The sequence below is a fragment of the Lutra lutra genome, chromosome 2 (genome assembly GCF_902655055.1).
Source record: "Lutra lutra chromosome 2, mLutLut1.2, whole genome shotgun sequence".
Classification (NCBI taxonomy): domain Eukaryota; kingdom Metazoa; phylum Chordata; class Mammalia; order Carnivora; family Mustelidae; genus Lutra; species Lutra lutra.
Genome location: NC_062279.1, coordinates 158,911,820 through 158,939,122, shown reverse-complemented (window position 1 = coordinate 158,939,122; position 27,303 = coordinate 158,911,820). Strand labels below are relative to the sequence as shown.

General features: G+C 41.1%; 1 protein-coding gene across 1 annotated transcript in view; it reads left to right on the top strand.

The window, feature by feature from the left end:
• The window catches only part of ADGRA3 (adhesion G protein-coupled receptor A3), a 132,252-nt gene extending 105,626 nt beyond the window's left edge, over nt 1-26,626 (top strand). Inside the window, exons 13-19 of the mRNA XM_047719012.1 lie at nt 3,001-3,214; nt 3,425-3,633; nt 11,747-11,871; nt 12,978-13,101; nt 22,188-22,333; nt 24,800-24,895; nt 25,037-26,626. Of these exons, the coding sequence (XP_047574968.1) occupies nt 3,001-3,214; nt 3,425-3,633; nt 11,747-11,871; nt 12,978-13,101; nt 22,188-22,333; nt 24,800-24,895; nt 25,037-26,279 (2,157 nt within the window). The 3' untranslated portion in view covers nt 26,280-26,626. The remainder of the gene's footprint in view (nt 1-3,000; nt 3,215-3,424; nt 3,634-11,746; nt 11,872-12,977; nt 13,102-22,187; nt 22,334-24,799; nt 24,896-25,036) is intronic.
• The last annotated feature ends 677 nt before the right edge of the window (nt 26,627-27,303 follow it).

Here is a 27,303-nt window from a genome sequence, read left to right as displayed (position 1 = left end):
ATTTGTATCTTTAAGGTAAATATTAGTGCAATGCTGGGTTGTAGGGTAACTCTATTTTCAACTTTTTGAGGAACCTCCATGCTGTTTTCCAGAGTGGCTGCACTAGCTTGCATTTCTACCAATAAAGGGTAATTATATTATATTATATTATATTGTATTTTACTTTATTTTTTTAAAGATTTTATTTATTTGAGAGAGAGCATGAGAGGGGAGAAGGTCAGAGGAGAAGCAGACTCCCCATGGAGCTGGGAGTCCGATGTGGGACTTGATCCCAGGACCCCAGGATCATGACCTGAGCTGAAGGCAGTTGCTTAACCAAATGAGCCATTTAGGCACCCAATAAAGGGTATTTTAAAAGCCAAAGTATTTAGCTTTCATCTGTTGATGATGTGTTCATACTCCTCTGACTTTTTATAATTTCTTGTTGTTTTGGATGGTTTTATAACTTTAAACTTTGGTAGAAAAATATTGTCAGACTTCTAGAAATCATAGATGTTTCCTTTTTCAGCTCTTTTAGAAAATGTCATCAGTATATCTTCTTTTTAAAATTAATTGATAACCCCTAAGTAATGCTTTCCCAGAGAGTTGTATTGTCCTTTTGAGTCATTTTTTTTTTACAAAGATTTTATTTATTTATTTGACAGATGGAAATCACAAGCAGGCAGAGAAGCAGGCAGAGAGAGAGGAGGAAGCAGGCTTCCTGCTGAGCAGAGAGCTCGATGCAGGGCTCGATGCAGGGCTCGATGCAGGGCTCGATCCCAGGATCCTGGGATCATGACCTGAGCTGAAGGCAGAGACTTTAACCCACTGAGCCATGAAAGCTCATTTTTTAAGTCATGTTGTGTTCACAATAAAGTCGTTTTATTGAATCTTCCAGTTCTTAAGTTTTAATAAATGTCCAGTATATAACGCTTCATTAGGATTTTGACCTTTTAACTAGTCAAGCTGTTGATGTTTTTCCTTTCTTGCAGTCCTCATTTCACACTTCAGATAAATTTGTATACAGAATAGAAATTTACTAGATGAATTTATATCAGACTTTGTGTCTCCATCAGATTATTGTTTGTAAGTGAGAACAGTAGAAACCTTTTTGTGTATGTTTCTTAGGCAGATTATTTCTACCAAATATCTTCATGGCATCTTCAGTTTAAAATAAGTATTCAAACTTCCAATATTCAAACTTCTGAAATACTTTATTTTGCAGGTGTTTGTGTGTTTCAGCATTGTTCCAAGCACAGCCGTTAAAAACTCATTTTAAAGTCAATCACTTGCTTAAATAGAACCTTTTCAAAAATATAATCATGCCACGCAGACTTTCATTAGTTTTACAAACAGTGGGTTGCTTTTATCAAATATAAGTGCCGGGAACTATTATTAACATGGACAGGGGGGTCCAGAAAAATGAGTGAGATGATCCGCACTCAAAAATCCTGCTATTGTAGTTAAAGGGGCAGACAGTGAGTTGGTGCTGTGATAGTGCAGGTGTTAGTCATGATAGAGATGTATGCAGAATGCCACATGAGGCCAGCAGAGGGAGCAGCTGACCGGAAAAGCAGTATACTGAGGAGTCATGTAATTAATCATCCCAAAAGGCCCCATGTTAAGGATGTCTTTCTCTTGGCTGACAGCCGCTCTTATTCTGATCCATCTTTGACATAGCCTGCAGAATTATCTTGCTCGAAATCAGATCTGCCCAGTTCAAGAGTTTGCCAGCAAAGGAACAGCAGAGCATTTCAGCAAGGGATCCTGGCGTGTGCAGTGCTCACAAGTGGCCTAAAAAATGTAGGAAATCACAAGGATTGGTATATTCAGGGTGGCCAGGTTACAGGTGTTGGTTTAGGGAATGTTAGAAGAGGAATTTCAGATGTAAATTTTAGCCAAATCCTATGATGTACTTAGGTTTGGGAGCAGTATTCTCTAAACATTGGCGAACTGGGGTGTTCTTTAATAGAAGAGCACATATGTTTCTTCAGTGGAAATTCTGTTGGCGATGTGGACGTTGGATTGGAGAGAGTTTGATGTCAAGAGAAAAACTTTGTGGGGCGCCTGGGGGGCTCAGTCGTTGGGCGTCTGCCTTCGGCTCAGGTCATGATCCCAGGGTCCTGGGATAGAGCCCCGCATTGGGCGCTCTGCTCAGTGGGAAGTCTGCTTCTCCCTCTCCCACTCCCCCTGCTTGTGTTCCTTTTCTCGCTGTGTCTCTCTCTGTCAAGTAAATACATAAAATCTTAAAAAAAAGAGAAAAATTTTGTGATGAAGTCTTAAAACAGGGAATTTTTTTAGGTGGTTAATTATTTGCCTCCTTGGTATCCGGATTTGATTTTTATTGAATGCTGAATAATTTAGAGTTTAACAATTCCTAGTAAAGAGTATGTAAAACGTTCAGTGATCAGCCAGCATTTCCAGCTATTCTGTTTGATACTATGTTTTTCTTAACATAATTTCTAACATGTTTCTTAGTCTCAGGGGGCACTTCTGCTAACATCAGAGTTTACTTGAATCTAAGTTTCTATTAAGTCTGTACAGTTTCTTTGTGTTGACAGTTTGAATCCATCCTAAATCATCTTAGAGTTCCACAAGTCCAAATTAATTAAAGTCACATTTGTGGTAGGCTGCATTGGTGCTTATGTCTATAATTGATCATTGTAAAATTGATAGAGTGATCACTGAGATTCTTGATCTGTTTAATGCTATTGACATTAGCAGTATTTGTTACCGTGGGAAAATTCACTCTATTGTCTGAAATAATTCCTTGCAATTTCAACCCTTTGAAATGGAGTTTGCGTTTCTCTTTATTTTATGCTTCTGTGCTTTGGTGTGGTGTTGAGATACTTCACATACCTGATAAATTGTTCTAGCTGTTAAATTTCATATACAGACATTGAGAAACCTGTTCAGCAGTGTACAGTTAGGAAACATTCATAGCCGTCTGAACTATTCTTTCTGGTCTCTGCATGCTAATATGGTAACCTTTCTTTGATTTTGTTTTTCATGTATATTCAGAATACTATCGTCGAGGCTTCTATTCAGCTGCCTCCTTCCCTTTTCTCACCAAAGCAAAAAAGGGAAGTCAGACCCACTGATGACTCTCTCTATAAGCTTCAACTAATTGCATTCCGCAACGGAAAGCTTTTCCCAGCCACCGGGAATTCAACAAATTTGGCTGATGATGGAAAACGCCGTACAGTAGTTACCCCCGTGATTCTCACCAAAATAGGTTTGTTATGTGGCTTATGTTCAACTGTAGTGACTGGGCAGTGGGACTTTATGAGATGCCGTACCTAAAAAATGCTTATTTTTGTTCCTTATCATTTTAATGAGTCCCTAGTGAGAAAAGATACCGCAGAGTACCCATTAGTGTATAAGTCGACATTTAATCGTTTCTGGAGTTTGTATCAGAAATGTTTCCATTTCCCATCTTCTCCAGATGGTGTGAATGTGGATACCCACCACATCCCTGTTAATGTAACACTGCGTCGAATCGCACATGGAGCAGATGCCGTGGCCGCCCAGTGGGATTTTGATTTGCTGAACGGACAAGGAGGCTGGAAGTCAGATGGGTGCCGTATACTCTACTCGGATGAAAATATCACCACCATTCAGTGCTACTCCCTTAGTAACTATGCAGTTTTAATGGTATGGCAGTTGTTAACTTGATGCATAAACGCTAAATTTCCTCATTTTTTCCCTATGCGTAGTTAAGCTCAAGTGAAGATTTTTACTTTTAACATAAACTGTTACATTTCATCAGGAGGTGATATTTGGGGTAATTCTGAATTTAAAGGGGAAATTAAGTGATGATCAAATACAATGTATGGGATCGAACTTGGTTATGGGGATTTTCAGGAAACTTTATAAGTGACTTCCTTCCACTGAATTCTGACCTTCCGAAATTTGGAGACATTTTGGGTTCATACAGTCCAGCTCTTAACTAAGAAAGAGTGACTCATTTGCCCAAAGATACACAGTGAAGAGTGAGAGATTTTCCTTCTTCTCCATCTACCACCTTTTCCCACTATACATGGTAGGTTTTAGACTCTTGAATTTAGAGTAATGGTGACAATTTCAATTTAGTCACGGTAAGTGACAGCGTTGACCCAGGTCATGGCTTTTCACGGTTAATGCTAATCAAACTAATGTTGTTTTCTGTTATTTACCACTGTTCATACCTGTTGGTCTGTGGTAGCCCATTTCTTTAGTCTCAGGGAAACTAAAATCTATAGATGTATATAAACATTTCTGTGAATGTATAGGAACAGTTCTTTTATTAATGAGTTACTTAAGTGAGTCTGGTTCCTGGGCTGGTAAGTATGAAATTAGCCATACTGGTTTATATTTTATATTACAGTATATACATGGAGTACGTAGATGTGCATTTGGAGAACAGGGAAGGGATTACAAATCTGAAAGACATTTTTGAGAAATGGCGCAGGTTCAGGTTTTGATTATAAAATAACCTGAAATTAGGAAGTACTGGAGGAAAAATAATAGACATACAGCCTTGTCTGAACTTTATATAATAAATAGAGAAAGTTAGGCAAAATAAATGAAACAAAACACACAAAAGACATTTTATAAGCTTCGCTGTTAATGACATGATACTGTACGTGTGAAACTTTTATTTTTATTTAATATTAGTTAAAAGCGTCTATTTTTGAACTTCCTAGATGTTCTTCTAAACTATTTAAATTGGCATAATCCTTTTCTAGAAAGAATAAGCTATTTTATCTTTCATGTTTTTAATCTTTTAAAAAATGTAATACACAATTCTTTAAAGCTAAAATTACAATACCGGGATATTTTTCTATTTTCAAAGAATCGCCTTTCTTTTGCTCTTTTAAAATGTAACTGTGCCACCTAGAGGCGCAAAGTAAAATGTATCTGAAATTGTGAACAAAAATTGTAAGAAAGTTAGTATATGGGATTTTTAGAATTGCTAATTAAACATGAAGGCACAGCTAGTGAAATTATGCGTAGTCTTGAATAAAGTTATGTCTGAGACAAAACAGGTATCCTAAATTTTGGAAATCAGCATCTTTTTTCCTTCCCGACAGTTTTTAATAATCGATAAAATCTTATTGTCTTGAAAACTGTCTTAATACATGACTTCCTGTAGCAAGTCTGAATTCCTATTTTGGCAGATAAAAACCTTTTCCTCTTCAGGCTTTAAAGAATTTTGTATTTAAAAAAAAAAAAAGAGAGAGAGAGCGAGACAGAATATATTTGTTTGAAAATCCAGAATAGAAACCATGGTTTGCTTCGGTAGGTGTTCTGCTGTAACCAGTTATGTATATCCTAGGTCACAGTGGGAGCCAGAGTAAAAACTTAAGCAGAAATTGGGTTTGTTTAAAATAAATGATCAGAAATAGTAGGAATTGAGGCAGAAAGATTCTTGGAAGTTGCGGTCAGTAGGAGATAAAAGAAACGTGAGTAGTACGGAGGTAACGTGTAGGGTCAGACTATTTGTGTAGTACTGGATACTAAGTCGGTGATAGTAGTAAAGATAAAATAGACCTGTGGACTGTGATTCCCTTTTGTTACTGTGTTCACAGAGAAATACAGGAAACTAGAGAGCTCTCATTTGTTATTACATCCCTTTAGTGTGACTTTGAAATTTTGTTTGTATAAAACTTGCTGAATGAAGGCAAACTTGAGCTTCACCTACATTGTAACTAAACATGCATGCTAGCAACATTTTAAAAACATAATTCTTAAATAGGGACTACATTCACAGGAATCAAATGTTTTAATTATTTCTACACATTAATATATAGTGAAAACTTGACCTCCACCTCTCTCTCCCATCATGGTCATTATCTGTGCAAAGTAGGTAACCTGTCACTAATAGAAGTTTTTTGCCTGTGGAAGGGATTTTCGTGTATATCGAAACAGAATGAATATATAGTCCTGTTTTCTCCCATTTTTACTTGAAGGCTGCATGCCTCAAACATTGTTTCAAACCATGCTTCCCCCCCATGAAACAGTGTATCTTATGACGGTCATGGTGTCCTTGGAATAATATATTTTATGATGCCTTAGGGTGATAGGATGCTAGTGGCTAATTTTCATTAAGTGCTTATGTTCTAGGCATTCTCCTGAAGTCTTTACATGCATTTACTTATTTGGTCATTATAGCTCCCTCATGAGGTCTAGTGCTACTAACATTATCCCCGGTTTACAGGTAGAGAAACTGAGGCATACCGAAGTTAAGCACCAGGCTCAACTTTGCAAAGTTAGTGTTGGAATTGGGATTTGAATTTAGGCTCCAGAAATCAATGTTCTTAATCAGTCCACTAAATCTCCTTTCTGAATTCTTCCTGTATCTTCCTCATTCTTCTTCTTTTATATATATATAAGATTTATTCTAGAGAAAGTAAGAGAGAGAGAGAGAGAGTGCAAGAACAAGTTGACGGGGGAGAGGCAGAGGGTGAGACTTCCCAAGCAGACCCCCCACTGAGCATGGAGCTGGATTCCAGGCTCGATCCCATAACCCGTATGAGAGCAGGACGCAAGCGGGAAGCAAGACTCTGATGCCCAACCGACTGAGCCACCCAGGCACCCCAGCTTCCTACTTTTTCACCACTGAACATTATTTTATGTTTTTACCATGACTTATATAGGTCTCTCTCTGTTTCCAGTAATTGCCTTGTACAATATTATTTCGCAAGAGTCTAAGAATACTCATGTGCATGGTTTCTGAGGGACATGGGCGCTCCGGAGTGGGATTACTGGATGATAGGCTCTCCATACATTTATTGGTCACTTATGCCATACAGTTGACCAACGTGGTTGTTTTGGTTTATAGTCTCAACAGTAATGTGAGTTTTAGTTTTTCCATATCCTCGCCAGTGCTTGGTAGTGCACATCTTTAACTGTAGTCTTTGATGGTGGTATTCTGATTATCTTAATTTTATTAAAATTATTATTTAATTTTAATATTTATAATTTAATTAAAATTAAAAATGGTTTTAACTTGTTCTCTGTTGACTAAAGATGCTGAGAACTCTGTTTTCTTACTGTCAGTTTGGGTGTCCCTTTTTGTGAAATTCCCACTCAGATCTTGCCTGTTTTTATTATCTTTGACTTTTAATTTTTTTTCTTTCAGTTTTATTGAGATATAATTGACATGCCACACTGTTTAAGGTGTATAGCATAATGACTTGACTTCCACATACTATGAAATGATTATCACAATAAGTTTATTTAACATCTGTTATCTTATATAAATACCAAAAAAAGAGAGAAAGAAACTCAGCAACTTTCGAATACACCATATAATAGTGTTATCTTATAACTGGGAATTTTTGCCTTTTGATCCCCTTCATCTAGTTCTCCCTCCCCTCATCCCCTGCTTCTGGTAACCACAAAAATGATCTCTTTCTCTATAAGGGTTTTTATTGGTTTGTTCATTTTGTTTTGTTTGTTTTTAAGATCCCACATATACATCTTGCCTATTTTTACTTTGCTTATCTGTTGTTTTCTTGCTGACTTATAGGAATTCTTGGTATGAGTAGTGAATAGGAGCTCCTTGTTGGGTTTATGTGTTGTGAATATCTCCCAGTCCACGCCAGTCTTCATGAGTTTGGGCTGCTATAACAAAATACCATAGGCTGGGGGTTCATAAAGAACAGAAATTTATTTCTCACAGTTTTGGAGGCCTGAAGCCAAAATCAAGGTGCTAGCAGATTTGGCATCTGGTGAGGACCCGCTTGTTGGCTTATAGATAGCATCTTTTCCCTGTGTCCTCACATGGTGGAAAGGGCAAGGAAGCTCTCCGGGGTCTCTTTTATACAGGTACTAATCCATTCATGAGGCCAATCTCATGTCCTGATCATCTCCCAATAGACCCCACCGCTTAATACCATCATATTGGGGATTAGTATCTCAACATACGATTTTGGAGGGACACAAACATTCAGTCTGTAAAAGTGCCCTTGTCCTTTCCCTCTTAATGCTGTCTTTTTATGAACAGAGTTTCTTAATTTTTCTAAGGTTTTGCTTCTTATATGCTATTTAAAAAATCTTTCTCTGCCTCAAGATTAATATTTTTATCTTTTACATTTAAATCCATGATTTGACTAGAATCGACCTTTGTGTATGGTGTGAGGTAAGGGGAGCAAAATCTTGACATTCTTCTTTTTTCCTTAGGGGAATAATTTAAAAAACATAGAAGTCATAGTCCTGCCCCCCCCAATTTCTGATTTCAGATCTATTTTTAAACTTTATTTTATTGGTAAACTTTTTAATAATTCTTTGAACTCAGAGTGTATTTCTTTGGATTTCCTTCCATTGTTCAGGTCCTGACAGGTTTAGATAGTTACTGATTTATAATTACTCTTATTACTACTGTAATGACAATGGATTATTCAAAACTGCCATTGAAGGGTACCTGAGAGATGGACATTAAGGAGGGTACTTGGTGTCATGAGCACTTGGGTGTTGTAATATACAACTGATAAATCACAAAAATCTATTTCTGAAACTAATAATACACCGAATGTTAATTAACTGAATTTAAATTAAAAAAAAAAAAACTGCCAGTGGTTTTACATTTAGTAAGTCTCAGTTTAGAAGTAACACATAAATATGTGAACCTCTGTTTATTAAGTTAACAAAGATTTTCAAAAACTCTTCTTCTAGTTGGGGCTTTATTCATCTTTGTATTTTTTTTTTTTTAACCATATTTTCAAGTATTTGGATACTCTACATTGGTGAAGTTAACTAATGTAAAAAAAACTATACTTTTCACTTCCTTTCTCCTTATTTTCTCAAACTTTGTACCATAAAGAAAACTGACCATTTAGTGATGGGCTGTTGCATAAGCACTAGAAGCAAAGACTCTTCCCCATTTCCTTACTGTGTTGCAAAGTTTTACTTTTTCTTTTCACGGGCGCCTCCTGGTGGTCATACTCAGACAGCGTATTTAGTGATACTTCTGTTACAGTATTATAAAGCTTATGTGTTTACTAGTATGATTGAAAATAATTGTGATTCTGATTTCTGCTTTGTTGCCTTAGATCTTTAACTTCCCTACCATCTTAATCTTCTCAGTTGTCTCAGATAACCTTGTATTCTCGTCTTCTAGTGTCATCGAGATAGGTTTTCTGGGGCACCTGGGTGGCTTAGTCATTTGAGCGTCTAACTCTTGGTTTCAGCTCAGGTCATGATCTCTGGGTCATTAGGTGGAGTCCCCCGTCGGGCTCTGTGCTCAGCACAGAGTCTGCTTGGAACTATTTCTCTACCTCCTCCTGTTCTCTCCACTGTTCCCATACACACTCACTTTCTCTCTTTCAAATAAATAATCTTTTTTTTTTTTTCTTAAGATAGGTTTTCTTAGTTTGTTTTCTTTATATCTGAGGTCTGTAAACCATCGTGAACATGTGACCCTTTGGCCCAGTCCCATCAGCTGCTTTAAGAGGTTAATAAGCCCCTTCACAGTAGCCTCAATTTCCCTTTTGGCCCTCAGAGCCTAAAGTACTTCCTATCTGGCATTTTATCCCTTTCCCTGGGTCAGTCTCTCAGTGGGGGTTCTCTTCCCTTTGGGCGGGTCAGTTTGTGGTGACAATCCAGAATGCCCCAGAAGAAGCATGCCATACAGGAGCATCTGTGCCTTCTTCCATTTGTAAGTTGGAATTACAAGAGTCTTTGCCCTTTATTTTCACCACCAGTTTCTTTCTTATACTGTATTCTCTTCACTTGACTTTTGAAAAATACTAATTGCTTTTAAATGTAAATATTATATTCAGTGTATTTTGGGAACTGAGTTGGCGCTTTGTCTGATGTTCCCTTAGATATCATGTGGCCACCTGCATTGGTTGTCTCTCCAACGAGGCCCGTGGAAGGCACAGTGGGGTGCCCTCTCTGGCCCTTACCCAGACCCTGCCAGGTGACTGGTGGTGTCTTCACTTTATAGGCAGGCCACGGCTCCAGACTCAGGTAGCCAGCAAGTGAGGGGTGATGTGTTATTGAACATTTCCTAGAGGAATGTTACATATGTGGTGTATGAAGGGCATCTACAGGCCAAATCCTAGATATTGGAAGTTTATCTTCAGTTATTAATTCTGATTGGGAAGAGTAGCTCTTTGTAGAAATTGAGAGGAAATGTGTCTGCTTTTACTAGCATCTAACTGGTTCTCATTACCCCAGTGTTTGTTTAAATTTTCCCATGGATGTTCTAGACTTCTGGCACATAATGAGGGCACTGAGGCCCCGTACCATAGACTAATCGTGGGAGCATCTCACAGGGGCAGATTGTGCTAACTTCGTAGTGATAGGCTTTTTCTCCTGTATTTTCCCTTTTTTGGTTGTCCATTTACAGCCTGTCAGCTCTCGAGGGCTGGGACTACGTTCTGCGTTTCCCTGAGTATCCGGTGCTTGGCGTCGTGCCTGGCCGTGGTAGGTACCCAATTAACATTTGTCAAATAAATAGATGAATTGCAGGCTTGAGATTCATCACGACGTCCTGGAGCTCTCAGACTAGAATTCAATTTCCCATGTTGTGTATCCAGTTTCCTATTAACTGTGAATTTTGTCAGGCTCTGTGGGCCTCTCTTCATCATATGTTACAGTAAGGAGCTTGTTAAGGTATTCTGATACGATCTTTCTTGATCTATAATTTGTATATTGTCCACTTCCAATTCTTTAGGAAAATATGCCCCCTGTTCCATCTAGCTTTTCTAGATGTGTTGGGCATCTCTGGATGAAAGATGCATTTACTGTGAGTGGCTTCCTCCATCCCGCTGTCCATTTGCACCTTCCAGAGTCCATTCAGAAGGGTCATTTCGGGACAGGATCTGGTGACTCTGCAACCCCTGTTTTCTGGCATGGCGACTGTGGCCGGGACAGAGGCACCCGCCCAGCCTGCTGTGGTCCTTTACAAGGAGGAAGCCTTGGGGTGTGGAGTGTTTCCATTTGCATTGGGCACTGTCCGCTTTGTGTTCGGGAACAGAGACTTGGCAGCCACGTTCCCTTGGACCAAATCGTCATGGCGCTTAACCTCTTCGTGCCTCACTTGCTTGACCTCTACTATGGGGCTGCTAATACAGCTACAGCCCACAGAGTTCCTTGGTGTAAAGTGGGGCATGGTGCCTGCGTCATGGTTAGTGCGATAGCAGTGACTTGCTGTTATTTCCAGTGTAGAGTTTTGAGCTCTTTGCTCCCAAACCTTGTTGCCTTTACCATCTTCAGACATCACTGTGATCTGATTGTGGGTCTCTTTCCCCTGTGAAGGGCGGCCCTTCAAGGGCTGGGACCACGTCTTACCATCCCGTCCCCAGTACTTTACACAGTGGTCAGTCTGCTTGTATTTGTTGAAGTCAGAGTTGAACTTGACCTCAGATGGTCAGTCAGCAAGGCCCGTTGAGGCTTGTTTGTCTCGGCAGTACTGCTGGGCCTTATCACAAGGCTGCTGCTGTGTTTCCATGACCCTCGGAGCCAAGTCAGCATTCAGTTTATCTGCGGCGCAGATGCAGAGCAGGGATGTGTGTGTGTGTGTGTACACATATGCATGTGTATATGTATGTACGTATGCATATAGACACACACACACACACCATACATACATACTCTATAAGTAGCTTACACACTGGAAGTTAGGAAGGCAGAGTAAGGTGTGAAGAAGATAACATGAAACACTGGTTCTTGAGTAAAACAGAGATGTGAGGGTCAGCCTGTGTTCGTCCCTGGAGATAATATCCGTGTGTCATGTCCGGAAACGTGCAGCTGGAATGGGCTTTCTCTTCTCCCTCAGGACTTGACAGGATCTGAACTCTACACCCAGGCAGCCAGTCTGCTACACCCCGTGGTTTATACTACCGCTGTCATTCTCCTCTTAAGCCTCCTGGCGGTCACCATCAGCTACATATACCATCACAGGTAAGAAAGGCCACTTGGCAAATGGGGGACTTCAAGTCAAGGGAGTTTATTTCACATGGAGTTAGGGTAAAAGGGACTTTAGCACTCTGCTGTCCCTTCAAAGGAAGAGCAGTTATTTCAGGACACATACAGGGCTCCTTCAGTTCATGGAGTTCAAGACATAAGTAACGAGTTCATGAAATGGTAAATTCATCTTTTATAGCATTCAATCTGTTTGTATCTGAGAAAGAATATGGGAGGTATGTGTTGGGGGCTGGGAGGTAGGGCAGAGGGGCAGCAGCCGGTGAGGTGAGCTGGAGACCTGTTACCTGTGGAGGTGTCTTCCAGAAGCTGACAGTAGTGGGACTTCTATTTTTGACTCTGTGCATGTTGTGATATTCTTTATGTTATAGATGGCACTCGTAAGGAAGTTTGTGGCATTTAAGCATGGATATGGTTTCCGTTAATTGGAGGCAAAGCTACAGAACCTTTTATTTTATGGTAGGAAATAACGAACTAGAAGGATTTGCTAAGCAGAAATTCACTTTGCAAGAGGTTTTTGCTAGAATGTATTTTCCTATTTAAGCTGGACTTATATGGCATTTCTTGACATTTAGTTAAGAAAAAAAAGGAGATTTTGATATTAAAAGAAAGAAAGACTTCAACATTTTGTTATGAAAGGCCAGAAGGAAATGTACTGGGCATTTAGATCGTGTTATCTTAGTAGGTCAGGAAAAGCAGAGATTGGCACCTTGCAGAAAACTCTTGGAAGCAAACAAGTAATCCAGCTGTCATAAGACGTGGTGACTAACAGAAGCCCAGATATTTCTTATTATGGAGAATTTCTTTAGCCTTTAGTGGGTACAATAGTTCCATAAATGACTTGTCGTTTTCAGTGCATGAAGTGAAATGTTAAGAAACTGTATTGAGTTAAATGAAGTCTCAGATCCTGTGTGTGTGTGTGTGTGTGTGTGTCTAATAGTTCATGCATTTTAAGTAAAATGTTTAAGCATAAAACATCTACATTTGGCCTTTTAAGCAGTTGGAATTGCTAACTTGTGGTTGAATATCATAGCGTCCTGCTTCACATGAACTAGCCTGAATATTAATGTTTTTCCTTTTAACAGCTTGATTAGAATCAGTCTCAAGGGCTGGCATATGCTTGTGAACTTGTGCTTTCATATTTTCCTGACCTGTGTGGTCTTCGTGGGAGGAATAACCCAAACCAGAAATGCCAGTGTCTGCCAAGCGGTAAGTCAGGGTGAAAACCTGAAATGGGAAAAAATAACGGTATTAGAAAGTAATTTCATGTTTTATTAACTATAAAAGGAAGCATGTTTTTTAAAGTTGTTTTTCTTTAAAGTTAAACCAAGTGTCTGTCTCTCACGCGTTTTTTACTGGTATACTCCAAGTTTTGAACTATTATTTCATAGCCGAACATGTGACTTAGGAGCTTGTCTCTTTATCCTTGGGAATTCACTGCTACTTGTTACATCTTTTATAATGCTGAACATTTAATTTAAAAAATTTGTAAAACCCTGACTTGGGCTAAGAGAAAAGTGGTATTTTTTTGACAATAGGGTTTTATTTATTTATATATTTATTTAAAGTTTTTATTTATTTATTTGAGAGAGAATGAGCAAGAGGGTGAGCAGCAGAGGAAGAGGGAGAAGCAGGCTCGTCACTGACCAGGGAGCTTGACGTGGGGCTTGATCCCAGGACCCTGAGAACATGACCTGAGCTGAAGGCAGATGCTTACCTGACAGAGTCACCCAGGTGCCCCAATAGTAGGATTTTAAAAATTGTTTCACCTGTTTATGGAAACAATAGGAATTTGAAAAGATTTAACTGTAAGATATAAAAATCAGAAACTTCCCAGGGCACCTGGGTGGCTCAGTCGTTACGCGTCTGTGTTGGGCTTGGGTTATGGTCCCGGGATCCTGGGATTGAGCCCCACATCAGGCTTCCTTGCTTCATGGGAGCCTCCTTCACCCGCTCCCTCTGCCTGCATCTCCCTCTGCTTGTGCTCTCTCTCACTGTCAAATAAATGAATAAAATATTTTAAAATAAATAAATGCATATATACATACATACATACCAGAAATTTTCCATGTATGGTAAATATGAAAAATTAAAAATAGTCAACTTTTAATTTCAAATAAATTATTATATATGTAGCCTCAGTGAACAGTATTCTTCTGGAACATGTATAAAAAAATCAGAACTACTCAACATATGAATACACATAAAAATTGTGCATATTTCCTATATTTGTGTACTGTTTTCCATATGCATGATTGAAGTGGTGCCGTGTAGTAATTGAGTTCATACTGCCTGGATTTGGGTCTTAGGTCTCCTTTACTGTTTCTATGGGCAATTCATTTAACTTCTGTTTTAATTGCCAATAAGACATAACAAAAGATTTACCTCTTCACGAACTTTTAAGTGTACGGTTTAATATTAAATAGAAGTGCAGTGTTGCACAGCACATTCCTAGAACTTTTTCATCTCGTGTGACTAAAACACTGTGTTACCCCATCGTGTTACCTTCTGAGGCTTGATTACTTAGATACCTTGTCTAAGTGGAATTATGCAGTGTTTATCATTCTGTGACTAGCTCATTTCACTTGGCATAACGTCCTCAGGGTTCATCTGTGTTGTAGCATGGGACATGATTTCCTTCCTTTTTAATGGCTGAGTAATATTCCATTGGATGGATACACCAGCTCTTCTTTATCCATTTATCTGTTGATGGACATTTAGTTTGCTTCTGTCTCTTAGTTGCCGTGAATAATGCTGCAGTGAACATGGGGGTGCAGATACCTGTTTGAGATCCTGTGATTTCAATGTTTAACTTTTCTGTATCTCAGATTTCTCACCCATAAATTGGGACTAACATTTGAATTGTTGTCAGATGACGTGATTATATATATATAAATCCTGTGGTAATTTACAGAGAAATGATTTGAAGTAATGGGAAGGTTTAGCCAAGAGTGAATATAAGTTTAACATACAGAAGTTGGATGCAGAAATGCAGCTATGAGAAAACATAATTAATGTCAAGATGCCATTTATATAGTAACGGATATCAAGTGCTAAGAAAAGATAAAAGATGTTCATGATTTACAGGCCAAATTGTAATAGCTATTTAAAAAGACGTGAATAAATGGAAAGGTATACTAGGCCCAAGGACAGTAAGTGTTAATATCAGAAAGATGGCAGTTCCTCTGAAATTAATATATACGTAAGAAGGGAGTTTTTCACAAAATACAGTAAAATGATTTTTAAGATTACGTTAAAAGCAAAGGATCAAAGATAAAGATAGCCAGGACCCTTCTGCAAAGGAAGAGGGGAGCAAGGTGACTGTCTTTTTGATCATCAGAACTTGGGAGGCTCTCGTCATTAACACTGTGGCATTTGGTGTAGGGACAGAGACATGGACCAGCAAGGAGAATGGAGCCTCAGAAGCAGCCCCATGTGGGACTTTGGTGTGAGACCAAGATTTGCATGCTCTTCAGTGTGGGGAAGAGACATGTCTGTGCTGTGTAGAGGAGCTGGGGAAAACCCACGTGGGAAAACATTACAGTGGATCTGTAGTCGTGCCTCATAAAAATGTCACCTCTGCATGGATTAAAAAACTAGCATGGCCAAGCCAAAATGTTAAAATTCATATTAAAAAATACCACATTCCTTGGGGTAGGGATTTCTTAAATACAACACTAAAAGGCATTGACTGGAAGAGAGATAATTTAACCAAATTAAAAATAAGAGCCTTTGTTAATTAAGATTCCTTTAAGGAAGGTGGAAAGACAAGCTAACAAATTGGAAGACGCCTTTCTTAATACATACCCCTGAAAGAACATTGGAATAAAAAATACACCAAGAACTGTAATCAGTGAGAATGCCACAAACAGCCCAGTAGTAGAGGTGGCGAGAGTGGACCAGCTGTTCAGAGGAGAGTTTAGGCAGAGTCCGTACCTGCGGGAAAAGGTGCTCAGCATGACGGGTGGTCATGGAAATACAAATTAAGACAATGAGGTAGCATTTATGCCTTTTCTGTCAGCAAAAAATTGAGCCTGACAATGCCAAGTCGTGAAGAACATGTGGGTCCGCATGTTTTCTGCGTCGTGGGTGGGAATGTTAAGCGGATGATTCTGGGAGGCTTTACAGTCTGAGGTTAAACATGCACAGACCCTGGGACCCACCAGCCCCGCTTCTGACTCTGAGAGTCCGCTCGCCCATATGTAACAGACGTGTGTCTGGGAGTATACGTGTGTCCATGAATATTCATAGCAGCACTGTGCCCAAGAGAGAGAACCTGGAGGCAACCCAAATGCCCATCAGTGACAGAGTGAGTGAATAAACTGTGATATTATGCAACAGTCAAAACTAATGAATTACAGCATCGTCTAACAATATGAGTAAGTCTTAGGAATATATGTGAAAAAATTAAGTCCCATAAATTACATCCACCCTGCTTTTTTTTTTTATAAAGCGAGAAGTAACTACAATGAAACAGCTCACTTTTAATGGAAATATGTAGGTCCACTAAAACTGTAGAAGGAAGGCAAAGGGATGATAAACATAAGATAGAGAGTAATGATTCCCTTGGGGGAAGTGGATTATATTGTTTGATAGAGGTTTTGGTCAAGGTCTTGCCTTTTGTCTTGCTGATAAATTCTTAGACACTAATTAAATAAAAGCAGGACGTGCCTGGTCCGGTCACTAGAATGTGTCCTTAACCTAAGGTTGATAACTAATCCAGTGTCATACAGCTGACACCCAGCTTAAAATGAAGTGTGCAGAGGACTCACAGAAAGGATTAAAGCACAGAGAGTACCTGGTATACAGTAAGTGCTCAGTGGGGAGTGGCTATTACTGCTACCATCGCTACTGAAAAACCTCCCTCTCTGCTGTGCAGAGTATTTCTTTTGTAGGCCATTAGTATATCCAACTTGATTGGGGCGTATGAGAGGTCAGGTAGTGGGTCTCGGGTCAGCTGAATCCATGCACAGAAGATAATCTGTTTTCTCAGTTACCCGCCCCCCCCCCAATTCCTTTTCATCCTGTTTGTAGGTCTTGGTTTACTGTTACTGTTTGAGAGATACTGTCTCTCCCCTCCCTCCCCTCATTATCCTGTGGTGTTCATTCAATTTCCACGATGCCTACAGCCCGTCGCAGTTGACTGGTGTTTACTTGTTTTCTGTCTCTGGACCCGACACTCTGCAAGGAATCCCATTGATCTGATTCACCCATGTGTATCCAAGGATCAGCACGGGACCTGACCCAGAGTGGGTGATACTAGATGTTTAGCAAATATTTATTGGGCAAATGGACAAAAATGGCCTCGGTTTACAAATAGTAGAAACTCATTCGACTCTGGAGCCATTTTGAGCAGAGGCTGTGGGGAGAGAGCGCAGAATACGGTGGTGGTCATGGGAGTCTCGGTTTTGTCTAAAAGTATTTATTGTTTTCACGAAGCAGACACATTGATTTCACTAAGGAAATGAACAGGAAGAGGCCGTTGTGAAGAGGACTGCCTTTCATTGTCCTGAGTGATATTTTATACCTTTTCTAGAAAGCTTTAAAAGGAGATGAATTTGTAGGGAGTGTTCAGAATCTCTATGTGGAATATCTGTGGCTTAAAGATGTGTTTAATTTTTTTTTTTTTTTTTTTTTTGGAAAGGCAAGGCAAGGCTTTAGATGTTTTTACATGTCATTTTCTTCTGTTTTCCCACTATTCTCCCTTCTTTGAGAAACAACACTCTTGCTGTTTCTGACTCAGAATGACTGGCTTCTCTTTGCTCTTGCGATAGTTCAGGTAGGTGCCAGCCAAGAGGGGAGTCGGTGGAAGGCAAGCAGGACTGGCCTGGGGTTCCAGACACTAGTAGGTAGGTTCTAATTCTGTGTCTGCCAGGATGACTAGTGTTGATGTAGGAAAGACTTTAGGGTTCGAAGCTGACAGCCAAGGAAGAATTCTTGAGACATCTTTGGTGCAAGAAAGTGGTTTTATTAATGCACAGGGACAGGCTCCGTGGCAGGACGAGCAGCACCGGGGTCATGAGGAGTGGTCCATTATATACTTTCAAGTTGGGAGGGGGTTAGGGACAGCAAAAGTCTCTAAGGGCTGTTGGAAGCAAGATTTCCAGGACCTTGAGGGGACTAGCTATTGTTGGATTATTATTATTGTTACCGTCTGGTAAAGCCTTAGTCATGAGATCTTTTTTTTTTTTTTTTTTAAGGATTTTATTTATTTGAGAGAGAGAGAGTGCATACATGTATTACCAGGGGTTGAGGGGAGCAGCAGAGGGAGAGGGAAAAGCAGACTCCCCGCTGAGCAGGGAGGCTAATGTGGGGCTCAATCCCAGGACCCTGAGATCATAACCTGAGCTAAAGGCAGATGCTTGACTGACTGACCCATCCTGGCGCCTCCTTTGCTCATGAAATCCTTTAGATGTATATTGGTGGGTCACATACTTGGGAGATGATTGCCAACATGTATATATATTGGGTGGTAGAGATAAAGGAAGTTTCCAAAGAAATTTTTCTATGTTAAAGTAGGGTTACAGGATCCCAGGGGCTGGGCCAAGCTTGCCTTTTGTCCTTAGCAAAGTGCTAACATTGAGGCAGCTAAGTCCCTAGAGCAATGTCTCTCTGCCTGTTGAGGGACTGGGCAGGGGGCTGTAGGTAGTAAGGAAGTGTAATAATTTTTCTTCTGCCTTTGTTTTCCACAGTAGTAGGATTGGTCACTCAACCTGGTAGGGGCTTAACATTTCCTCTATAAAATAAGGGGTTGGGCTAGGTAACTTACATGATCATTAAGGTTCTTCTAGCTGAGCCCCATGTGCACCTATTAGAATCCTCACATGTGCATACCTTACATGCTTTTTTATGTGTGTACACAATCGGTATAGTTTTATGTTTCTTATTTCCCTCCCAGAGCTCGTAAACTTTATGGAGGGTGAGAACGGGCTTCTACGGTACTTTCCTCCCCACGGTGATGGGTTGAACTTGTTGCCGGTGCTGTGAGGCACTTTCCTTCCCACTCTGAGTCTTAAGTCTGTTCCTGGGGACCACGGGTGCGTTTCTGCAGGACTCTGTTTTGCAGCAGGAGCTAAAGGAGAGCTGAGCAGCCGAGGGACAGAGTAGCCAGGGCTGTTGACTCCAGGTTGGAAGGGTCCTGGGTTCTGGGTCATGATGTGCAGCCAAATGATTGTGTGATAATTAATTTTCTGGTTTCTTGGTTTCCTTACCGATGCAGTGAAAAGATTTGGCCGGATCTTACTTAGGTCACCTTGTTGCTCTGCCACTCCGTGATTTAATTTATTAAACACAGCGCCGGCTAACCTTCTCTGCTGTCCTTTTGTGTCTCTTCTCCAGAGTTCTGCCTTGGCATGTGAAATGCCTTGGGGACACTTAATCAGTGAGTTTTAAGACATTTTACTTGCCAACTACTGTGGATGTGTTATCTTAACTTTCATATTAACTCCAGAAGGTACTAGTTACTCCTCTGTTCTACCAATACAGACATTGAGTCTTAGACGGAATTAAACAACTTGTCCCAAATCACTAGGGCTGTTGGGTGGCAGAGGCAAGGTTCAGATGCCAATGTCGCTGACTCAGGTGTCCTCCTGACCTCCCCCAGGGTCATTGTGCTTCACTGTTTAGTGAGGACCAGCACTGCCTAATAGGGGCATGGCTTTTGGAAACCAGCACACATGGATTTGAGCTGCAGCCCTGCCACTGACCAGTGACCTGCAGGGGATGATTGCATGCCTTGCTCAAGGTTAATGCCCTTCACTGAATGATGACATTAGGAGGGTAAAACGGAAGCACATACAAATTGTCTTCATACATTTTGGGGCACAGAGTGGGCATTCAATAGTGGAAGCTGTTACTATTTTGCATATATTCATACATGATTGTATGAATATAAAGATCTTTTTTTTGCACACTCACTGTATGCATGCTGTACTATCTTAGGGTTATTGGTGGTTACAAATATGATCGTTATAATATCCGGTCACTAATTTGTGAGAGCTTATGGTTTGGTAACATGAAGTGCAACTCTCTAGGACAATTATTTTATTTTGCAGTTTTGGAAATTGATGTCCTGAGGTCAGGTGACTTTTTTTTAAGTAATCATCTGTTGCGTTTAATTAATCACTTAAATTCCCTTTGAATTGGATTCCTTATTCCCAAACTACACACTTTCCACATGTATTTCTGATTTATGTGAAAGAAATTTGACAGTGAGGTTGCATTTCAAGTGTCTGATGGAGAAAACAGGAAATATTCCATTCCAAAAGAAATACCGTCTCTGCTTCCCCTTTATTCTGGTTCTTGTGGAATATCTGACACTTTGTTTACATGATGGTTACTGGGTGACATCAGACCCCTAAAATTCTACTGTTGGTAATGATTTTGTTTGACTGAAGGCTTTTTATTATCTTTCAAGTGTGAACACTCTGGAATTTTGAAATGCCTTAGAAAACACTTCAGAATCTAAAGGTTAAGTTTTCCCTCCTAGATCCAAAATCAAAAAATGCTCTATCTTGCACCGCCTGTGTTGAAAATGTTTTCACTCCTCTTTTTTAAACTAACTTGCATCCCCGCTCGGTCTCGTCCCTCTGACCTCCGGTTCTGAGGAGCCTGCCATTCTGAGTCATTGTCAGGGTTTGTCTTGAACGTTTCTGTGTCTGTGCACCAGATTCATTTATAATATTTTTACTTCCAGTAATGGGTATGACTCCAGATAGCCTCAGGTTTATTTTATGCTTTTTGTTCCACTTTTCTCTGTAACTATTGCTTTTAACCATACAGACAGTAAAACTAATAGAAACCAAGGAGCCACTTTTCTCCTAAAGAAGAAAATAACTCTGAGTTTTCTAGTTTGGCCAAGCTGGATGCCCCCTGCCAGCCACTTCCCGGGTCAGAGCAAGATTTCACACTGGACAATGACTGTCCTCATTTTTGCCCTGCAAAATAAGACTTGGGATTTCATTTGCCTGAAAATGAACTCTGGGCTGCAATCTAAATGCTTTTATCACTGCCCTAGGTTTGATAATGTCAATCAGTCTGATTTTCTTGAGATCTGAGAGCCGTCCTCTTAGAATGAAAAAATTTGTCTTGAAGATTTTCATTAGAAGGATTTTACTTGTGGTAATTATAAAAAAAGAAATGATCGAGCAGATAGTAAGTAATTAGTCAGATAAGAAAGCTGAATAGTGTCCTTGATGCTCTAATGACACATATACTTTTCCTAAAATGGATTTAAACCTTTCTTAGGTCCATATATAGCTTTGTCTAGAATTTTATCTCCAAATAGAGTTGCTTCACACACAGGTCACCTGTAAACATGTCCTCCATCACCCCCTTGGGAAAGAAAATTAGTGTGAGCACTACATTTACTGCAGATTTCCAGTATTTATTAGGTTAACCTGTTAATGTCCCAAATACTGTGCCCACACAGTCCTTACAGAAATGCTGGATTGAGATGGTTATTGATGATATTCCCACTCTTCTAATGAGGAAAATTAATTTAGAGAGGTTACATTATTAAAACCACACTCCTAATAAGTAATAGTAAAAATATAGATACCATTTTTGTTGACTGCTTCTCCTATGCCAGCCAATGTGCTAAATGCTTTGTGTAGACGATCTTAGCCCCACAGTACTTTCATCTCCTCTCTGTTGATGAATGAGGAAATCAGCGCGTGAGATGTTACACACCTTTGCTGAGGTATCACAGCCGATAAGGGGAGGGTCTTGGTTTTAGCACTAGATACAAGTTTTGATTCCAGACCTCTTCGTCTTACCCACAGTGTATTGTATTGCTGACCTACCATTACCATATATGGAAGTTCTAAATTAGAATGACTCCGGTCTGTCACACAAGGCTTGGTGTACTGTGGCTTCTGGCTACCCTTGCCCTCTACCTTCCTCTTTAAAACAGGCCTCAGAAACTGAACTCTGATTTAGAACATGGCATCTGAGAGAAATACACTTTTGGTTTAATGTTGTCTAAGAATCCATTCCAGGGGGCATGAAGGATTATCGTGGGTGTACATTTTATGTGGTCTGTGGGCCCCCTAGATTCAAGTGTTGGTTTGTTCTGTGAGAGGACCTCACCCTCTGTTATATTATATGTCTGTTTGGATACTTTGTTTCATTAGGGGGCGGAGGAATCGGTCTTTAAGATATACCTTCATACTGTTTTTGAGTTCTGTTTTCGAAAGTTACATACCAGGTATTTTTGGTAAACCTTGGAGGCAGCTATTACTGGGGAATTTTTTTTTTTTTCATTTAGTTTATATATTCTTCAATCTTCTTTCTAGGTTGGAATAATTCTTCATTATTCCACCCTTGCTACAGTACTATGGGTGGGAGTGACAGCTCGAAATATCTATAAACAAGTCACTAAAAAGGCGAAAAGATGCCAGGATCCTGATGAACTGCCACCTCCACCAAGACCAATGCTCAGGTATCTAAGGTCTTTGTTTATTATATTAAATGTCCACTGAACCATTGAGATAAAGCTATTTTAAATAAAACAAAACAATGCTGAGTAAATTTTAGAAAGTCCAGAATGGACTTTGGAAGCTGGGCTTCCTGGGTTTGAGTACTGGCTGCGTAGCCTTCCAGCTGGGAGCCCTTCGTGAAGTTCTCCACCCTTTCCCAGCCTCCCTCCCTCATTTGCAACGTGGGAGTAAATACGTGCCTTAAGGTGGGACTGGCTGTCTAACAGGCTCTGAGAAAATGTTAGCTGTTTTTATTTCCTTAGGGGTCATGTTGGAGATTTTAATTTCCATAAGTATGTTTCAATTTAATTATTCTCTACAAAAGACAACACAGTTTTGGAGTTACACCCTTCTTCCGAATTGTAATAATAATGGATTACCGGGCTAGATGAGTAAAAATTGACCAGTGCCGACCTTATGGATCCAACGCTGGCTGTGTGGCTGGCACTGGGCCAGGCACCCAAGCTATCCTGCCTCTAAAGAGTTTACAGTCTGCCTGAGGAGACCGTGAAGAAGCCCCTGGGGGCGGTGTGGGAACTGTAGCAGGGATAGGCTCTTATGAAAGTTCAAACAAAGGCGCCATTAATTTGGGGTGATGGTGGGTATTGGGAAGTATTGACCATTAGGGATGACCTTCCTGAGTGATTAGGGCAAAGGCGAGAAGCGATGCTGCAGACACAGGATTACGTGGGGACCTAGGGAACTTGGAGAAATGTACTTTGGCTGGAACCAGGGTGAAAGCTCCGTGTCAGGCCTGTGGGAGCCGTGTGAAAATGTGGGGCTCCGTGGAAGACTTTTATCTCAGGGAGTGGCCGGACGAGGTATCTTTCTAGAAGGACAGCCTTGCATTAGGACGCCATATAAACTGGAGAGCCTGAGGATAAGGAATTTTGCTGAGGTCGTTTGGGTGGTCCTCGTGAGGACTGAAACCACAACAGTTCCTCTCATAGAGAATGGAAGTGGTGCGTGTTCAGGTCACTTGAAGCAGCTTCTCTAGGATGGATGACCAGTTAGATTTAAAATTGTGGGAGGGAGAGAAATTCAAAGATGGTTTCAGATTACTCCCATTCACCGAGGGCACTTTAGCACATGGCACTTCCATCATCTGAGAATATAGAAAATGTAGAATGGGGGGGCAGGGAGGGTACATGCAGAGGAGGTAGGCTCACTAGTACTTTCTGTGAGTAGATTACATTTTTGGAAACAGGGTGCTCCGCAGGGAAGACGCCTTAGGCGTTTTGGAGACAGCACAGGAGATGTTCTCACATGTGGTCACTGAAGCAATGATGATGAACCAGATGCCCCAGGGAGAAGTTAGCCTGGTCCTGGGGCCATGCTGACATTTAGTAGATGGGCCATAGCCGATAAAGGGAAGAACTGAAAGAGAACACCTGAGAACATACAAGATTCAGGGGGTGAGTGGTGCGTGGACGATGGGCAGCAGCAGGCGCGCTCGACCAGAGTCAGATTATAGGACTCGATTTGACACCTCTGTCCCTGGCCTTAAAAGAACCGAGAGATGGTGTTTGAAGAAGAGGTTTGGGGATCCCATCCTCCTTCCTGTTAGGTTCCAAGGAAAAAAAAAAAACACAAAAAACACCAAGCACAGGTGTTAAGTCCCCAATACTGTCTTCGGCCAGCCAACTCAGGACTCGGGCTGTGTCGCTAGAAGTGGCAGATGCACAGCTAGGATTATGACCCAGCCTGGGAGGAACTGGCAAGGGCACAGAGTCCCTACTATCTCTTTTCAGAGAGCTCAAAGAAGCTCTGGCTGAGAAAGGATGTTTCTCTTGTAGGACCTGCCACCACTTTGTCTCCCTCTGTTATTATGGCACCGTCATTTTTTCTGCTGTCCCCAGTGTGTCCATGGGAGAGGGTCAGGAAAGACCTGCACACTGTGTGTAGCTGCTGGGACTGGGCACCTGCTTTACCTGAGTGACAAGGGACAAGCGTACACAGCGGTAGGATGTCCCAGAACGTGCAGGCTTGGGCAGACATTAAGAAACAATTAATGTCATATGTTTAGTTTGAACTATGGCACAGCAAGACATTCAAGTCTACTTGGTAATGGGCTGACTTTCTGGTTGGAAGGCAGTTCCCATATGAAAGAAAAGAATGAAAACCTTACCTGCAGTAGCCTGTCCTGTCCACAGGGTGGCAGAAGCTGACCAGCTTTCCTCAAGTTGGAAACTTGGTAGCCTGTTCTTAAAAAAAAAAAAAAGAGAGAGATCCAAACAAAAATTTTTAAAAAATTTCAGACACTTATTGTTAACATAACAGCCTCCAAAAGTTAATCTCCAGCTTGTTAATGGGGATAGGAATAATAATGAGTCATGAAGGAAGGGCTTTTGCAGGACAGGGATACTGGGTTGTGTACACCCTGATAACTTGGAGTGATGAGCTGATATTTGCATTATTCCTCCTTCCAGGTTTTACCTGATCGGAGGTGGCATACCCATCATAGTCTGTGGCATAACGGCCGCGGCAAACATCAAGAATTACGGCAGTCGGCCAAATGCACCCTAGTGAGTGTTTTGTGTTCTCTGTGTACCTGAACCCGATTGCTTCCCTTTTTAACGATTTTCCGAGGCCCTGACTTGATTGCAGTTTCTGGAACAGCTCGTTGGTGCGTTGCCTCTGACCCAGTTTCTCGTCTTCTTTTCTAGCTGCTGGATGGCCTGGGAGCCCTCCTTGGGAGCCTTCTACGGGCCTGCCAGCTTCATCACTTTCGTAAACTGTATGTACTTTCTCAGCATATTTATTCAGTTGAAGAGACACCCCGAGCGCAAATACGAGCTGAAAGAGCCCACGGAGGAGCAGCAGCGGCTGGCGGCCGACGAGAACGGCACGGGGCATCGCCAGGACTCCCTGTCTCTGTCTCTCATCTCCACGTCAGCACTGGAAAATGAGCACACTTTTCATTCTCAACTGCTGGGGGCTAGTCTCACCTTGCTCTTATACGTCGCCTTGTGGATGTTCGGGGCCTTGGCCGTTTCCTTGTATTACCCTCTGGACTTGGTGTTTAGCTTCTTTTTTGGGGCCTCGTGTTTAAGCCTCAGTGCCTTCATTGTGGTTCACCACTGCGTGAACAGGGAGGATGTTAGACTTGCATGGGTCATGACCTGCTGCCCCGGCCGGAGCTCGTACTCCGTGCAGGTCAACGTGCAGCCCCCCAGCTCCGGCGGCACAAACGGAGAGGCCCCGAAGTGCACCAACAGCAGCGCCGAGTCCTCGTGCACCAACAAGAGCACATCGAGCTTCAAGAATTCCTCCCAGGGCTGCAAACTGACGAACCTGCAGGCGGCCGCGGCTCAGTGCCACGCCAACTCTCTCCCCTTGAACTCAGCACCTCAGCTCGACAACAGTTTGACAGAACATTCGATGGACAATGATATCAAGATGCACGTGGCGCCTTTGGAGATTCAGTTTCGCACAAACGTGCACCCGGGCCGCCACCATAAAAACAGGAGTAAAGGACACCGAGCGAGCCGACTCACAGTCCTCCGAGAATACGCCTATGACGTCCCAACAAGCGTGGAGGGCAGTGTGCAGAACGGCTTCCCCAAGAGCCGGCCGGGCAGTAATGAAGGACACTCGAGGAGCAGAAGGGCATACCTAGCCCACAGGGAGAGACAGTACAATCCCCCGCAGCAGGAGAGCAGTGACGGCTGTAGCACACTCCCCCAGAGCAGCAGAAATTTCGAAAAGCCCATTTCAAACAGTAGTAAGAAAGATGCCTTAAGGAAGCCAATTGCAGTTGAACTTGAAAGCCAGCAGAAGTCTTACGGACTCAACTTGGCCGTCCAGAATGGACCAGTCAAAAGCAACGGGCAGGACGGCCCCTTGCTGGGTACAGAGAGCACTGGCAACGTTAGGACCGGGCTGTGGAAACACGAAACTGCTGTGTAGCACTGGGGTAGTTGGGAGGGGGGGAGTGGTTCTGAGGCAGAAACCCAACAAACTGTGAGCTTCACATTCCTTTAAGCTACGAACGTGTGCAAACGGTTTACAGCCACCTTAGGGATTCAAAACAGTTTTGGATAAACTTCTACATTTGGGATTTTACATATTTTATATCCCCCGATCGTTGCTTTTTTTTATGAACTAAAGAAAAAAGAAAAAGCCCTCTGAGCATTGTTTTAGTTGTAAAGCACCAGCAGGACTTGGAGAATCTGAAATGTAATTTTTTGGAACCTGTTCTATCTACTTAACATTTCAGGCTTGTATTTAATACAATAAATAGGTGTTTGTCATTGTGTCAGTCTTACATTTTTGTGTTTTATAAGAGAGGCATGTAGTTCTAATTGTGTTTACACATGGGGATGTCTTAATGAGAACTCTAGATAAATCAGTTCTCAGACTTTCACATAATTAACTCCACCGATTATGACATATAAATCAAAGCTTTTTTGGATGGCTGTATTTTATAAATACAGTTTTAAATGCTACAAGGTTTTTTAAAGATCTCATGGGATTTTTTTTTTGGAAATCAAAATGCCTAAAAAGCTCTTTCTAAATTGCATTACTTTGCTGTATCACTTCAGCCCTATTAATATTGTTTTGTCACTTTTGTGGCTTTTCAGTGATTTATATTTTGGTTTAATTTTGTTATACATTCTGCACATCTGTTATTCTTGAATGTAAGGGAGGAGCTACCATAAAAGTAAGAATCACACTCACTTATTCTGAGTTCTTCAGTACTGGCCGTTATGTTGGCTCTTACTCTGTTCTCAGATAGAGCTCCTCAGGTTCATGCTGAAGTACTCATCTTTCAGTTGCTTTCAGAGGACAAAAACTGCCCTGATCCAAATGTTGTCATTGGTGTTGATGCACTACAGTCATTAACCATCCCTGGTCCCTACTTTCACTGGAGTCCATTTCTGAAACTTTGTTTTGCCTTTTTTTTTTTTTAAGTTATTTAATATGTTGCATT